The 14,979-nt window shown below is 36.1% G+C and overlaps 1 protein-coding gene and 1 long non-coding RNA gene across 3 annotated transcripts in view; one reads left to right on the top strand and one right to left on the bottom strand.

Moving 5' to 3' along the window:
* The window catches only part of COL21A1 (collagen type XXI alpha 1 chain), a 124,559-nt gene that overhangs the window by 37,827 nt on the left and 71,753 nt on the right, over positions 1-14,979 (bottom strand). Inside the window, exons 10-14 of the mRNA XM_053938247.1 lie at positions 13,486-13,548; positions 5,766-5,819; positions 4,775-4,828; positions 2,403-2,456; positions 1,513-1,566 (exon numbers count right to left, since the gene is read on the bottom strand). Coding sequence (XP_053794222.1) covers positions 1,513-1,566; positions 2,403-2,456; positions 4,775-4,828; positions 5,766-5,819; positions 13,486-13,548 — 279 coding nt within the window. The remainder of the gene's footprint in view (positions 1-1,512; positions 1,567-2,402; positions 2,457-4,774; positions 4,829-5,765; positions 5,820-13,485; positions 13,549-14,979) is intronic.
* LOC128785552 (uncharacterized) lies at positions 606-7,666 on the top strand. 2 transcript variants are annotated; one of them, XR_008429921.1, is made up of 4 exons: positions 606-1,018; positions 1,838-1,936; positions 2,355-2,440; positions 7,407-7,666. It is a non-coding gene; the product is annotated as an uncharacterized LOC128785552 (long non-coding RNA). The 2 variants fall into 2 exon arrangements; XR_008429922.1 differs by lacking the exon at positions 2,355-2,440.

Raw genomic sequence — 14,979 nt, 5'->3', positions numbered from 1 at the left:
ATTAAGACATCTCTCTTCCCATCTGCTATAAGCTTCAATCCTTTTAATGTGCTCTTCTCCCTCCCCTAACTCTTCTCCCTCTCTCTTGTCTGGTTATATGTACAACACATCTGTATTAAAAAACATAGACTTCTTTGCAATACAATTATTATGTATGCTTTGTATATGATGTATTACACCATAGACATATTTATAAAAAATACATGCATTTTGTGCTATGTGAAAATGAATTACACCAATCCACCAACAGAATGAAAAGGTTCTCAAAATATCCAAATAAGCAGAGCGTGAGTTTGACATTACTAAATGTAAATATATCCAGTAAAAACACTAAACATTTTTCTGAGCTGTAAATAAAGAATTCATTTTCTGTGAATATGCATGTTATAAAAATATTAATTATCTTGGCTGGGGTTCCCATGCCCAGGCTCCCAATGGCAATGTGGGGGCTCCTTGAAGGTGAGGCCGGGGCTGCCCCAGCCGGACACAGCTGGTTCCAGCCGGACACAGCTGGTTCCAGCCAGACACAGCCGGTTCCAGCCAGACACAGCCGGTTCCAGCCGGACACAGCTGGTTCCAGCTGGACACAGCCGGTTCCAGCCGGACACAGCTGGTTCCAGCCGGACACAGCCGGTTCCAGCCAGACACAGCCGGTTCCAGCCGGACACAGGCAGTTCCAGCCGGACCCAGCCGGTTCCAGCCGGACACAGCCGGTTCCAGCCGGACACAGCTGGTTCCAGCCAGACACAGCCGGTTCCAGCCGGACCCAGCCGGTTCCAGCCGGACACAGCCGGTTCCAGCCGGTTCCAGCCAGATCCAACTGCCCCCCGCAGGGTGCAGCTGAGCCACGGCCGGGGCGGGAGTGGAGCATGAGTTTAACAAGGGACACAAACATGACACCAACAAAATAAGGAAAGAGGAGAAAAGTGGCAGCTCTGCAGACTCCAAGAAGAGGGTGCTGGAGCAGAGATTCCCCTGTAGCCTTTGGAGGGACCATGGTGGAGCTGTGGCAGCCAAGGTGCAGCCCATGGAGAATCCGTGCAAGGCCAGGTTTTCCCTGAAGGCCAACGGCCCATGGGAAGGAGCTGCCCTGGAGCAGGGGAGGAGGGTGAGGGGAAGAGCAGGGAGAAGCTGTTAAAGACCACCCTACCCTGCTCCCCATTTCCTATCCCATGTAGGAGGGAAGTTGAGCCTGGGAAAAGGCAGGGTGGAGGAGAAGGGGGTTTAGTTGTTTGTTTTTTGGTTTTTTTCCTCACTATCCAGACTTATTTTAGTTGCCACTAAATGAAATTAATTTTCCCCAAGTAGCCACTGCTTTGCCTGTGACAATAACTGGCAGGCGATCTCTCTTATCTGGACCATCAAGCTTTTCCATCTTATTGTCTCCTTCATACTGTTGAGAAGGGAGATTGAGAGAGATGCCTGGGGTTTGCACCAAGCAGCCAGTCTAGGCGACCACATCACAGATACCGATAGCATTTTGCTTTAACTTATGCTTATAAGGTCACTTGCCTTTTTTCCGTATATTCCTGGCACTCCTTGATCTCCTTTAGGACCTCTTTCTCCCTAGACAAAATGTATGTGAGCAATTTTTAAAATAGAAGTAGTTACATAAAGATATATTTATACATATATTAAGTATACATGTATAGCAGACACAAAGAAAGCAAAGAGCTCTATGTAAACCCAAGGTGTAAATGCAAATCCTGAATTTGACCTGCTTTCCTAGAGGAGAAGGCCAGAACTCTCACTGATGGTGAGACAATCCTCAGCTTGCAGGCTTAAGTCTTCTCCTTTCTATAGAAAACACTTTGTGATTCTCATTGTTTCAATATAGGCAGGAACCTAAGTGAAAATTCAGCTCCTTGGAAAGGGATGGACTTTTCTGAAGACCTTATTTGAAGGGTTAAAAACATGAATTTGGAAAAGCTAAGAGGTAAATTTTGTTGAGTACTAACATAGATGAGTAAAAATGGGTAAAATTGTATTGGGGAGCACACACATTAACTAAACTCACTGTGACAGGTCAGAACTGTTCTTTAAAATGCTGTCACTCAAGTAGAATGACAAGAAAATCATATAATTGTTTTTATTTTTGTGAAATAAATAAATAAATAAATTTGTGATTAAGAATATTCTAAGTAGTAGTAAAATCAAATTAATATAAAATCCCATAGAGTAAAACAGAAATTAAATAACAGGTGGTTTCTATTGTTTGATATCTATGTAATGAAATCCCATGGCATGTATCTTCTCTAAATATCACCTTCATATCTATTCATTGTGAGCAATTCATCAAATGCTCTGAAATAGTATTGCATATAGACATGTTTACCCTTTAAATTGAACTACAGGGCAAGCTGAAACACAGGAATATTGTAACAAGAATATTTAATTTCAACCTTTGGTGCTGGCATCCCATGCAATCCAGGAAAACCAGGTAGTCCACTGTCACCCTGAAACAGGAAACATATTTTAAATTCTTGTATCAAAATAGTCATAATATACTACAAGAATATTCATATTCTCGTGATCAAGTGATGAACAAATAGTGGAAAGATGTAATATATCACAGTATCAACTTCATAACATTGGTGTGATGACCAATAAGAGTTTTTTTATCTTTAAACAAAATTCATTACATAAAAATCTTAATCACTAAATTTTAGACTAAATTTACTAATCTTTTAGTAAGTCTTATGGAGGTTCAAAAGCAGCAATTTATGACCTTATGAAATTTCCTACCAGCTTACTCTGGATAAGTGAAGTATTAAAAAATAAGATATTAAGTACATGCTCTATAAAAGAAACTTAATTAAACCAAATACACTTATAAAACAACTTTGGCAATTTGACAAATGAGTTCTCATTTCAGAGGAAGAAAGAATCCACTTAGGTAAAAGCAGTTAGCAATTGAAAAGACAGGGCAAAATACCAGTTCTCAGAGGTGTCAGGTATCAGGAATTCCAAACTTTTGCTGTTGATACTGAAGATATTTAACTGACAACTTGTCTGCAAGTTCCCTCGAGCAATAACAACAAAATCCTAAATTACAACTTGCCACTACTTGCTTTGACACAATAAAACCAATCCTAGTTGCTTGGTTCAGTAGACTACTTCACATGAGAAAACAGCTAATCACAAAATAATTTCTGGGCAATCAGAATGCTTTCTTTCTGTTAATACCTATTTTTATATTGAACAATATATTTCAATTTGTTTAATATATTTCAATCAGATAGAAGGAATAGTAAACTATGCTTAGAAAGTTATTTCATAGAATATTTCAAATTCTAAGACAAGGGTTAAACCAGGACAACGTGTCTCAGTGCTGTTTATCAAAGCCATTCATGCCTAAGCAGATTTGGAAAGGTCTGTCATATATTTGCAGTAGGCAGGAACATGACCACAGGAATGATAGCTTATGGATTAATGCTATCACAATATCTCTCAACAAATAAATATTAAAAGCAGACAATGATTCCATTGGCGTTTAAAAATCAGCAAAGGTTATAAAATTAACACTTCATATATCCATTGCTTCTTAATGAAAAAGTGTGGAGTCTTGATTTCTACTCAGAAGTTGTGGTTCAATTATTGGATAAACTAAAACATCTGGAAATGAGAATCATTTTAAATTAGCTACTACAGAAACTTTACAAGTAATGGGATGAAATAAAGAGATGAAAATTTGGGCAGAATTTCCAGGAAAAAAATTCTAATGGGAAGACCTATTTTACAATGGAAATGTTCTCTAAAACAGTGCTGGAAGCCCTATTTCTTGGCTTATTTTACACAAGGCTAGACTGAGCAATAGGAAATATTCTATCTGTCACAACCCTGAACTGCAAGGCAATTAAAGTTTTTCATCAGCAGTGTCTTAATTTCTACACGTAGCTCAATACTGACTGATTAGATTAAAATCTAAAATCAATTAGATTGAGATGAATAAAACACAAAACACATAAGCAATTTTCAGTTCTAACCATGAATTTGAGAATTCTGCTGAACAGTAATGAATTTAAGGACCTAGTTATTGGGAACTTTAGAAAGAAATTCTTAGATCTGTTGGGAAAACAAGTGCTTGTTTTACAGAAAGGGCTTTGAAGTTTTAATGAATCAAACCCAAAATAATTGTCATTACAATCAGCTTAGAACATTCCTGAACATAGGGCAGAAATGTGAGAGAAGGCCACAGCCAATGGCGGTTTATTCACTGTGTATATAGCAGATCCAGAGTCAAGTTTATCCTGATTACCAGGAGACTGTTGTAGATGCAGGAGACAGTTACATAATAGCTTCCATATCTTTGTCTCCAAGCTACTGGCTACACCTCAGTTAGAATTTTCCTCAAAAAGTTTTGGGTTCAATTAGCCAGTGTTTTCTGATAAAAAGTGCCATCCAGGAATTCCTATCTAAGTCATCTTGATACTCACTTAAAGAGAAAAAGGGTGAAAAGAGTTAAAAAGAAACCATTCTGACAGATGTCTGTATTGTGCTTCCAGGTACCCATACTTAGATACACTTTCTAAGTATATGTTATTCAGTGAAATAAAGTCGTTACTGGCAGTGCTAAAGCTGATATAAACTTTTTTAAATAAAGAGGGCCAGATTCAGAATTTAAATTTAGGATTCTTAGTCCTTCTTTCTCACCCTTTTAGCAAACAATTCTCACAGAACACTCATGTGAAAATACTGATACTATTACCTGTACAACCAAAAATTATAAAAGGTAAAAGCTTTTTATCTATCATTCTTATTTGGGTTCTTTTACCTTTGCCCCATCTTTTCCTGGTTCTCCCTTGATACCTGGCAAGCCACGAGGTCCCTAGATTGAGAAAGAAATGAACACCAGCTCAAATACTAATAATACTAGTACAATCTGATACACAATTAGACACAGAAACGTCACACAATGTGCACCAGAGACCAATGTGTCCGCTGACTGATTCCAACATTTTGGTGACTGGACACAAAAGCAGAACTAAGCACAATGTGTACCCAGCATGGATGAACATGGCACACTATCATAACCTGTGATTGAGGAACACTGAAACAATTTTTTGTTCTAACCAAGGACCACCCCAGGAAAAAAAAATATTAGCCTGTTCAAAATCACAACCTATCAATGGGTGAGCCCAGAGATGTCACATTCAATAGCCCATCAGACAGCCTCCATATATGCCATTTTGCAGGCTTGCTCTCGGAACCAGCAGGCCCCAGATATTTAATTCCACAAATGAGTGGATTTGACTATCATTCAGACTGGATCATGCCACAAGTAAAATACAGCAGTTTCCAACAACTGTCTCAGTAAGGATAACTAAATTAATGCAACAAAGAAAAATAATTCTCTTCCGTCAATCGGGGCTTTATGTGAAACTTGCTTTGGACTTGTGAATTGTGGGCAATCCATCACCATGACAAGACTTGAGATCACTGCTAGTGATTCACAGCAAAATTGAAGAAACTACTGTTTGGCTTCTGGATCAGGATAAAAATGTCTAAGCTGCAGCTGAGTCCATCTTCTAGAGGCCTTACCTAGCACTGCTTAGATTTGCAGTCTAAAAGTCAGCCCACCAACAAGCCCCAAAGCCATGTGAATTTCAAAGCAATTCACCCAAGGATGGCCCCTGATTTCATGACACCCTTTGAGTCCTCTTCATTCCTCACATCTCAATTCTCAATGACAAATGAGATATTGAGAGAGACTTGGTAGGATTTGTCTCAGATATTCAAATTCTAGGAATGAAATAGAAACTTACTTGAATCCCTGGAGTTCCTGGGATACCTGGAGTTCCTGCTGATCCCTGGTATCCCTAAAGAAAAGAACCAAGACTTGTGACTTCTCAAAAGCAACATACACAAATTTCCAAACACCTATTTAAAAAGAAAAAAACAATCCTCCTGCTTACTAAAGAACTTTTATCACAACCCTATAACTTTAGGTCACAGATTTTAGCAATTGCTCTGACAATCATACATTTGGGCTTTAGATTTCAGCTTTCAAAAGCTTTCAAATCTGCAGCTGAAGTTCTCAGCCTCCAGACTTTAGCTAAAACTAGTCATTTTAAAATTGTTACACAAAAGCATAACAAATATATTGTTTTGTTTTCCACTGGGAAAAAAAAAATAAATCAATCCACATATGTAGACACATTTTTTTCCTCTCTCTCTAAGAAAACTAGCTGAAATTTGCCAATACTTCTAAAGGCTTCTATCCAGTTACAGAAATAAGCTTTAACAAACAAGGTATGTTCTATTACATTATGCAGCTAGTTTTATAATATCTCTACATAATAAAAATTCCATTCTTGATACTAAGCACTTAGCTATGAACTTGAAGGTATATAACAGTCTATACAAATAAAAAAAGAATCATTTGAATGACTGAGACTACAAAAAGAAATACTAAATAATTCATGAGTCAAAAAGAGAATTTCAGGAATGCTTTGCTAGAAATCAACATCGACAGAACAAGAGAACCTTTACAGAAACCAAAATATATGTCCATGTTTTGGTGGATTTGATTCAATTAGTACAGCAAAGATAACCAGTTTTCATGCAAAATTAACAAGGGCTTTAAAGAATCTATTAAGAGAGGCACGTTAATGAAGAATAAGAATTTTGCATAGTTCATTTAAAAACATGTCCTTGCAGTGGACAAAATGAGCCACCAAGAGGATTTTATCAAGAAAGCATATAAAGCAAGAAGAGAAATTGTTCTATAATATTCTGAGGCTATTTGGTTCAGACATTTCAACAGGCAGACAAAACTAAATTTGATAAATCCCATTAAATGGGCTATCCAATTTCAAATACCCAGAATCTGATCTTGATTTGAACCGAGAGAAGTAATAATCCTATTTTCCTTGGCAAAAAGGTACAAAGGAGCTAATAGAACATTTTCAGTACAAGGGAGGTAACATGTTTGTCTGATTTCTTCTTTAAATCAGTCAGAGCTTCCTAGGAATAATAAAAAGAGCTAAAATTATTTGCTGGGTTAGATGCAAGAGAGTCCTTGCTGTGCCCTCTTCCCAAAAGACATTTGAGCAGTTGCCCGATGAGCCAGCTGGTAATGTTTAATATAGAAGTAAACAGAATTCTAGGTCTCTGTCATACATGGATCCTTTATCAAGCATTTTACTTCTAGTGCTCAAGGCAGTTCTAGCAAAACCAGTTTTAACTGTAGATTGTATAGTATCCCCAGAGTGCTTATAGGCCTCCCAGGTAGCTGAAAAAATTCACCAAATCAAAAAATGCCTCTAAAAGTTTATCCATTTTTTTCTTCTCAAAAAAAAAAAATTGCTATGACTTTCTGTAGGATATAATTCTATAAAAATAAAGTTTAATTTCATAATTTAGATCTCTGCAGTGCAATTTCCCTTCTCCCTCTAACTGAGCAGGGGAAGAAGTAGAAGAGGACAATTTCCTGGCTGAACTGAATTTCAAAATCACAAGATGAATGGAGGACAGCAGAAGAGTTTTCAGCTTACAAAACTGCATATTTAGCTCAGGGCAAAATATTGTAATGTGATTTCAATACAAATCAAAAACATTGTCAATGTGTTCTTTTAATAGAAAGCTGGAAGAGAGAAGATTCAAAAGGAAATTCACAGAAAGTCAAAAAAGTTAGAATCGCTATCTGGTACAATTAGCAGAGCAATTGTTTGGGCAAATTAAAAAACACCTTCTATAAAATAAAAAAACACAGATTTCATAAAAAATGAGTATATATTTGTATCACTACTCCTTTTGCAGTATGGATCATCAATCTACATGCTAACGCCTACAAATTTTTTTTGCACTAAAGTCAGCTCAAATCCTCTTTCCCTAATCACAAAGCCCTCAGCAGGAGTACCTGTGTGACATACATACATATCTGCAAGAACAGCAGTGCCACAGCTGCCATTTTATGTTAAATGGACAGAAGTGAAAATTCCCTTTTCAATTGATGAGTTCAGGACTGAAGGTTCTCTTTCAAATAGGGTGAACACACTAAATTTGCCACCAAATCAAAAAATTTTTATCTGAGCTTGTTCTTCCCTCATTAACTTCTCAAAGGACACACAAACAGCATGAGAAGTGTTAGATTTAATTCTGAATTTGATATTAAGTCTAGAATCCAATTACCTAAATATAGGCAGCTCCTGCTATTTGAGACTCCTAAGACACCCACCCAGTGTTAGAAGACAGTGGCACAAAATATTTGGGAGGCAATAATTGTCTTGCAGTGTGGACAAGACAAAATACCTTGCAGCAAAGAAATCCCATACTTTTTCTGGTATATTAGTTAAATAGTTGACTATTATGAGAATTCAGACACCCTGTGCCTCCGTACCCATTGAAATCCTAAATGCATGTGCCTTAAAGTGAATCCAACCTACAATGTTTCCTCAATGTTGTCAGTCAGCACTACTCGACAGCACTTTATGGTCTCATTTATTATTTTACATCAGTTCATCTGAAATCAGGATTACACAAAATTTACCTCTCAGTTTACTGTTGTAAGAACAGTACTGATCATTTTCTAGTGCCTGAAAATCCTTAAAAGGAAAGTGGTAAACAGCAGGACATTGAGATTAGTTTTGTCCCAGATTGCTGGGTATTTGAAAAAATCAAATAAAACTTTGGAATTTAAAAAATGGCAATAATTTGCAAATAATTTTAAGGAAAAACACTGAACACACTTCTGGGTACAACAGCAGAGGAAACCTCAGTATATCTTTAATGCATTTGCACACCTAAAGGACAACAGCCCAGACAACATTCTTAGGCATATCTCGTCTGATGAGGATAAAATAAAAATAAAAATAGAGGATGTGTGGTAAGGCAATGAGAACTGCACTGCACACTCCCATAATGAAAAGCTTTTGGAGTCAATGGATAACATCAACAACAAAGGCATGAACACAGGACTGCTTGAGAAAGACAAAGGGAGAAGTAACCAAGCTCAGTTTGGCTAGGAAGGAACCAGTGATCAACAGTAATGGTCTAAAGATATTCAAGGACTGTAAACACTAAGTAAAAAGAAGTATTTAGGGTCATGTAACTAAGCATAATGGAATTCAACTGCAAAAGGAAAATTTAACTTGGCACTAAGGAAACACCCTGAAAGGTCTGCAGACCTCTTGTGGTAGTTTCGTGCAGAAAAACTTTAAAGCACATCTAAAGTATTACAAGACAAGTCTTCAAACTCTTTTCATAAAATACATTACATCTTAACAGAAATTACTGTAACTATGCAGACATGTATCCATGTTTATTATTTCTGCATTTCATTACACTTTCCTCTATTAGCTACTCCATCATCTGCCAAGGCCTTCATAATTCAGAGCCCCTAGCAGAATATTTTACTTAAACACAATGTTCTCAAATAGTACAGAGGAAAAAAGATCCATCAAGATCATTCAATAAAAGGTTGTAAGTACAGCTTTAAAAGTTCCCAAGCTTCAGGCTATTGGGAGATAGGATGATGTACCACGGGAATCTAACTTCCTGCACACTGTTTAGATGCTCATCGTTATCATATGCTCTGCCTTTGGCAGCTACTGCAGGTAGTGGTGTGGTCTTTTGTCTGAACTCTACAGCTGTCTCTGCAGCACCCTGATTGCAGACTTGCAGGTCTCAGGAAAGGCATTACATGTCTGTATCAGAACAGAGCAGAAAGATTTCCTCTAACAATAAAAAGGCCAGAGTATTACTGAGGAATATGTATTTTCCTGGAATTGAGAGCAGCATTTCACAGCTGAATTATCAACTCTGCCTATGAAAGTTTTCTGAGAAAAGTAGCTACAGAGTTTAGAACAACTTAAATCCCAGGCAAGCCATCCAGTAGCACAGGGAATTCTATGTGTATGTGAAACTATTACCCATTTTTATTCCAAAAGTATTGTTGAAATAGCTTATCATTGCTCTTATAGTAAGTACATCATAAAAGATTTGGCCTTCAATTGGTCACCAGGGCTAGGTAATACAGCTGTAATAATGTTCTATAATCTTTAAAAACACATATTGGAATGATCAGAAATTACTTATTATGTGAAGCTTTTGATACCTTATGAACTCCAGATCTGTTTGTATCAGTAAAGTCAGTCTCACCATATTTTTTTTTGTAAACTGCTTATTTTTTCTTACTTCTTATTTTATTTTCTTGTACATATTGTAAAGACAAGGCAAATTGTTCCAAACTTTCATGAGTGAAACTAGATGGAATACTCAAAAATTGTTCAGATTTGCCAGCTGCATGGTTCATAGTTCAAAATTGACAAATGGATGGATTTTTAAATTTTCTGCAGCAGACTGATAACCTATTACCTCTATTAACCACAAGTGATCACTGCATAGATTCTGATAATTTCTTTTTCCCTTAAATTGAGTTTTTCCCCAGTACATACAAAGTGTCCTTTGGAATAAAAAATGGCTTTGTGACCACAAAGTTAGGCAGCTGAGTGCTTCCAGGGCCAGCAATCACTCCAACTGCTTCTTTCTGATTAATAATGTTAATGAAAATGAGTTCCATTTGAGATTCAAATATTGTTTTTATCCTAACACTGATTTATCAGTGTTTTTCCCTTGACTAGCCAGTTTATTAATTTCAGGTTCTAAATTATATTTTTATTGAAAAAATGTATTTTCATTACTTATGCTTCTCACTTTCAGGCTTTTTTATAGCTCCTTTAATTGATTTTTTCTGTATGTATCAGAATTTAAACAGAGGTGGCAATTAAAGGGAAAAAACAAAGATACTCTAAACAAAACTAATAAAAATAACATTTAAGAAATTTTTGAAAATAATTCATGTTTATTTTCACTTCCCTAAATATTAGAGTGAAATTTTACTGGATAACACCAGGTAAATAATTATGTGCTGGTAAGATTGAAGATATTGATAGGAATTGTGTTCAGTTTTTCTGGACTAAAACTAGCATTAAGTATTAGAACAATCTAGCCAGCCCACAAACAACAAACTAAATTTTATTAGATGTTTTACTCTAAAATCAGTTTCATATAGTAATATAAATGCATGCCTAAATCCTTTCTCAGAGGAAGAAACATTTTGTTGACCAGTTATACTGTTCCAAGAAAATTAATAACAGATAGGCAAACTGGAAAGACTTTAGAGAAGAACATAAAAATGTCTTTGGGAACAGCAGAGACTGACTTTGCAGGAAAAGCTTTTCATGCAAAAGCCATTTGATTAAACAAGACTGACTACATAACTACCTGTAAGCCTATGGTGCTGTCTGAATTAAAAGCTTGTTTCTCAGAGATCCCCGAGACATAAACCTAAAAAGAGTCAGACGAACAGAGTTTCCCCAAACAAAAAAACCACTGACAGCACAGAAAATGTGCTAGTTGTATTAACAAATGCAAAAGTAAAATAGAAAGAAAAAGACAGAGAGAGGAATCTGTTTTCCTGCACAGTGGATCTAAAGGGTCTCTCACCATTACAGCTAAAAGGTCACCTGGAATGCACCCAAGAATCTACTGTAAGGAAAAATAATGTACTGGCCAAAGGTACAGATGATCTAATTTGGTTTGCAATTATGTCCTTATAAAGAACAAGCACAAAAACTACAACTGATATTTCAGAAACATTCTTCAGTTAATAAAGCTATAGGATTTAGCTGCAAGCATTTAAAATAATGAAAGTTCTTTAGCAAAGTGATACAATTTCTCCTGTACTGGAGTTTTTTGATTTTCATTTTGAGATACTCTGGTAATCATTTTTATGTTCAGAGAATGCCCATCTATGCACATTATGACTCATTTGCAGGAAAAAATAAGCTATAACTGCCAGATTACAAAGTTACAGTAGGTCTACAGTATCAATTTATTCTCTTTCACTATTTGTGCTGTCACAAATTCCAGTGCTTATGGGAGGATAAATAGCCTTGAAGTGGAAATCTGTTTATTAAAGTATGAAAGAGTCCTAACAAATTGTTTCTAAAGCAACACGGTTGTACCTGTCTGGATGCTTCAGAAATGAAGTCTTAATCTATTTGTTAAAAGAGGACAAGAGAAGGAGAAGAGAAGGAGAAGGAGAAGGAGAAGGAGAAGGAGAAGGAGAAGGAGAAGGAGAAGGAGAAGGAGAAGGAGAAGGAGAAGGAGAAGGAGAGGAGAAGGAGAAGGAGAAGGAGAAGGAGAAGGAGAAGGAGAAGGAGAAGGAGAAGGAGAAGGAGAAGGAGAAGGAGAAGGAGAAGGAGAAGGAGAAGGAGAAGGAGAAGGAGAAGGAGAAGGAGAAGAGAAGGAGAAGAGAAGAGAAGAGAAGAGAAGAGAAGAGAAGAGAAGAGAAGAGAAGAGAAGAGAAGAGCTTACATTTCCCTACCAATATCCAGTCCATTCTGCCTTCATTAAAGCTTACATGATATCCCTTTACTTTTCAAAATATCAGACTTAGCTGAATTAAAGGCAGTTCTGCTATGCTTATCAATACTGCAAATCTATTTCCAGAAATCAGCATGGTCAAATGTGATGGACACCTTCCCCCATGCAACTCCATGCTCAGACAGTTTGTATACTTGTCTTTTACAGGAGATCAGAACTGCTCTTCATAAGCTTAAGCACCACCAAATATCAATTGAAAAGTTGTTCTGATTAAATAGATTTCCCCATCTTAGAATACTTGAAAACCTGTATTTTCAGGATTGTCTAAAATCAAAATGCAGTATTTTAAAGCACTGATAGTTTCAATTAAGATTGTGTTCTCTAACTCTGGTTCAAAAAACCTCTGAATTTAATAGCTATCAAAAGCTATTTGAGAGCAAAAGTATAAAAACATTTTATATCACAGGTAAAATGAGGATATTTGCTTGTGGGACTGATGAAAAATTCATGTATGCACTGCTCATCTGGACCATCAGGATTACTATGCTCAGGTTTCAATATAACAAGTCCCATATCTTAAAAGAGGGAAATTTTCAATTTTTAGAAACGGTTGCATTTTTTAGTTTTAGCATCTATTTTCTTCCTGTTAAACTAACTCTGCTTACAAATGGAATCACCACAGTTAAATGAACCAGTTTGGAACTAAAGAAGATCTATTTTTTTTTTAATTTTACACGCATATCTACAGATTTTGATAAACTACTTGAGGCAGCCAACAAAGAAATTCTATGAACCAAGGAGCAAGCCCTAAAAAAAATAGATAGGATTTTTAGCAACCTGAAGTACTTTCTAGTGAACAAATTCTTAAGGAGTAAAGACTGAAGGTAGTAACATAACTGCTGCAAAGTAATGCAAAGATCAACAGAAGCACTCATAGCCTGTTCTCTGCTCTACAACAGTACCCAACTCTAATATTTACAGTACTTTACCTTGCAACAGAAATAATATGATTGACATATTCATACAACAGTTACATACAGTTTCAGAGAATGGCGACAAAATTATCTAAATTTCAAAAACATGGCATCAGTGTTCTATGTTTTTTCTCCTGTTAGTTTTACATTTACAATATATGACTAAGTTTTTAGTACTCACAGGCTTACCATCTGGACCAGGCAGACCAGGATAACCATGATTCCCAGGCTGCCCAGGGTCACCCTATGGAGAAGCAATGTGTGAACACACAAAATATATAATAATTTTAAAATTGTACAACTATTTTAAAATTAGCACAAAGCAACCTTAGCCCTAACACATTCCACAAAACAGTCTCTACAAGTCCAGAGACCTACTATTGAGGAGCAATTCCTACAGTGAAAAATAAATGGTTTTGAGGGGGGAAAATTCTCCCCAACTTCTCCCCAACTTCTTATGCAGCACTTGGACAAGTGAATCCACACTTGGTTACAGCACAAGTTCGACCCATCAACTTAAAAGTTATCTAGTCTTTTAGCACTTTAATGAACAGAAATAGAAACACTTTTTATCAATTAGATGAAACAAACTTTAAAAAAAACTTCATTGATTAAGTAGTTCTTTTCTGAAGAAACCTCTCACTTGCTTTAGCGAGTGCTAAATAGAATTTAGCACTTGCTAAATTAGCAAGAGCCTAATTCTTAAGATAAAACCACTAAAAAGGCAAGAGCCAGGATTAAAACCTGCAAAATAATAAACTCCTCTCCACACACCAATTGCTGTCAAAAAAGATATTTTTTAGATTTCCTCTTAAAAGACCTTTGCAATTATTTTGATAATTACTGTTACAATCAGATTAAAGTAAAAGAAAAGTTTCTTGCCAAGGCTTCATGTTTATGGTGAGAAAGCAGGAACTTAACATCCTACTCAATATATCCTCCTAGAGTATTGACTTTCTCTGTTTTACTAACAGCTTTGATTTGAACTCTGCAAAATCCAATAAGACTTGACCTCTAAACCATTTTACTTCTGCAGGGATGTTAAGCAGGTACTTACTTCTTCAGCCTGAATCATCAACAGACCTGTGGGTCAGTTACAACTGCAGAATTGTTATAAATAGGGAGGACATTAGAAAGGAAACAGGAAACTAGCTTTCAATGTGACTGTGAAAAAACATAATTTCACATATAAACCACAGAAGTGTAATGCTGAACTAAGTGAAAGATAATATAAAATAATGTCTTTTTTGAAGAGCATAACAGAGATCATTTGCTAAATTAGTAATAAACTACCCAGAATTATTGTTGTCCAAATTAAGAAGTCCAGGTTTGGGATTTGAGCAAAAATAAATTTGCTTTCAAATATACCATTTAGCTGTAAATTTTTTTGCTTTTAACTTGAAAAGCTTAAAACATCAGTTACTTGCATTTTGAAATCACTTTGATTTAATTCAAGTTATTGTACTCCATTAATATCACAAACACAAAAATTAAGTTTAAATTCATATGGTTCTAGAGTCCAGTATTCAAATGTTAATAAATATATATTATAAATGAGACAACCTATTCAACCATAAATTGGCTTTCTTTTCACTTTCTGCAGCCTTTTGTGTTACGCACCATCTTGTTACTTGCATTATTCAATTATCCCCAAACAAATACTATAGTGCATTGT

The sequence above is a fragment of the Vidua chalybeata genome, chromosome 3 (genome assembly GCF_026979565.1).
Source record: "Vidua chalybeata isolate OUT-0048 chromosome 3, bVidCha1 merged haplotype, whole genome shotgun sequence".
NCBI lineage: Eukaryota > Metazoa > Chordata > Aves > Passeriformes > Viduidae > Vidua > Vidua chalybeata.
This window is presented reverse-complemented; position numbering and strand designations above follow the sequence as displayed.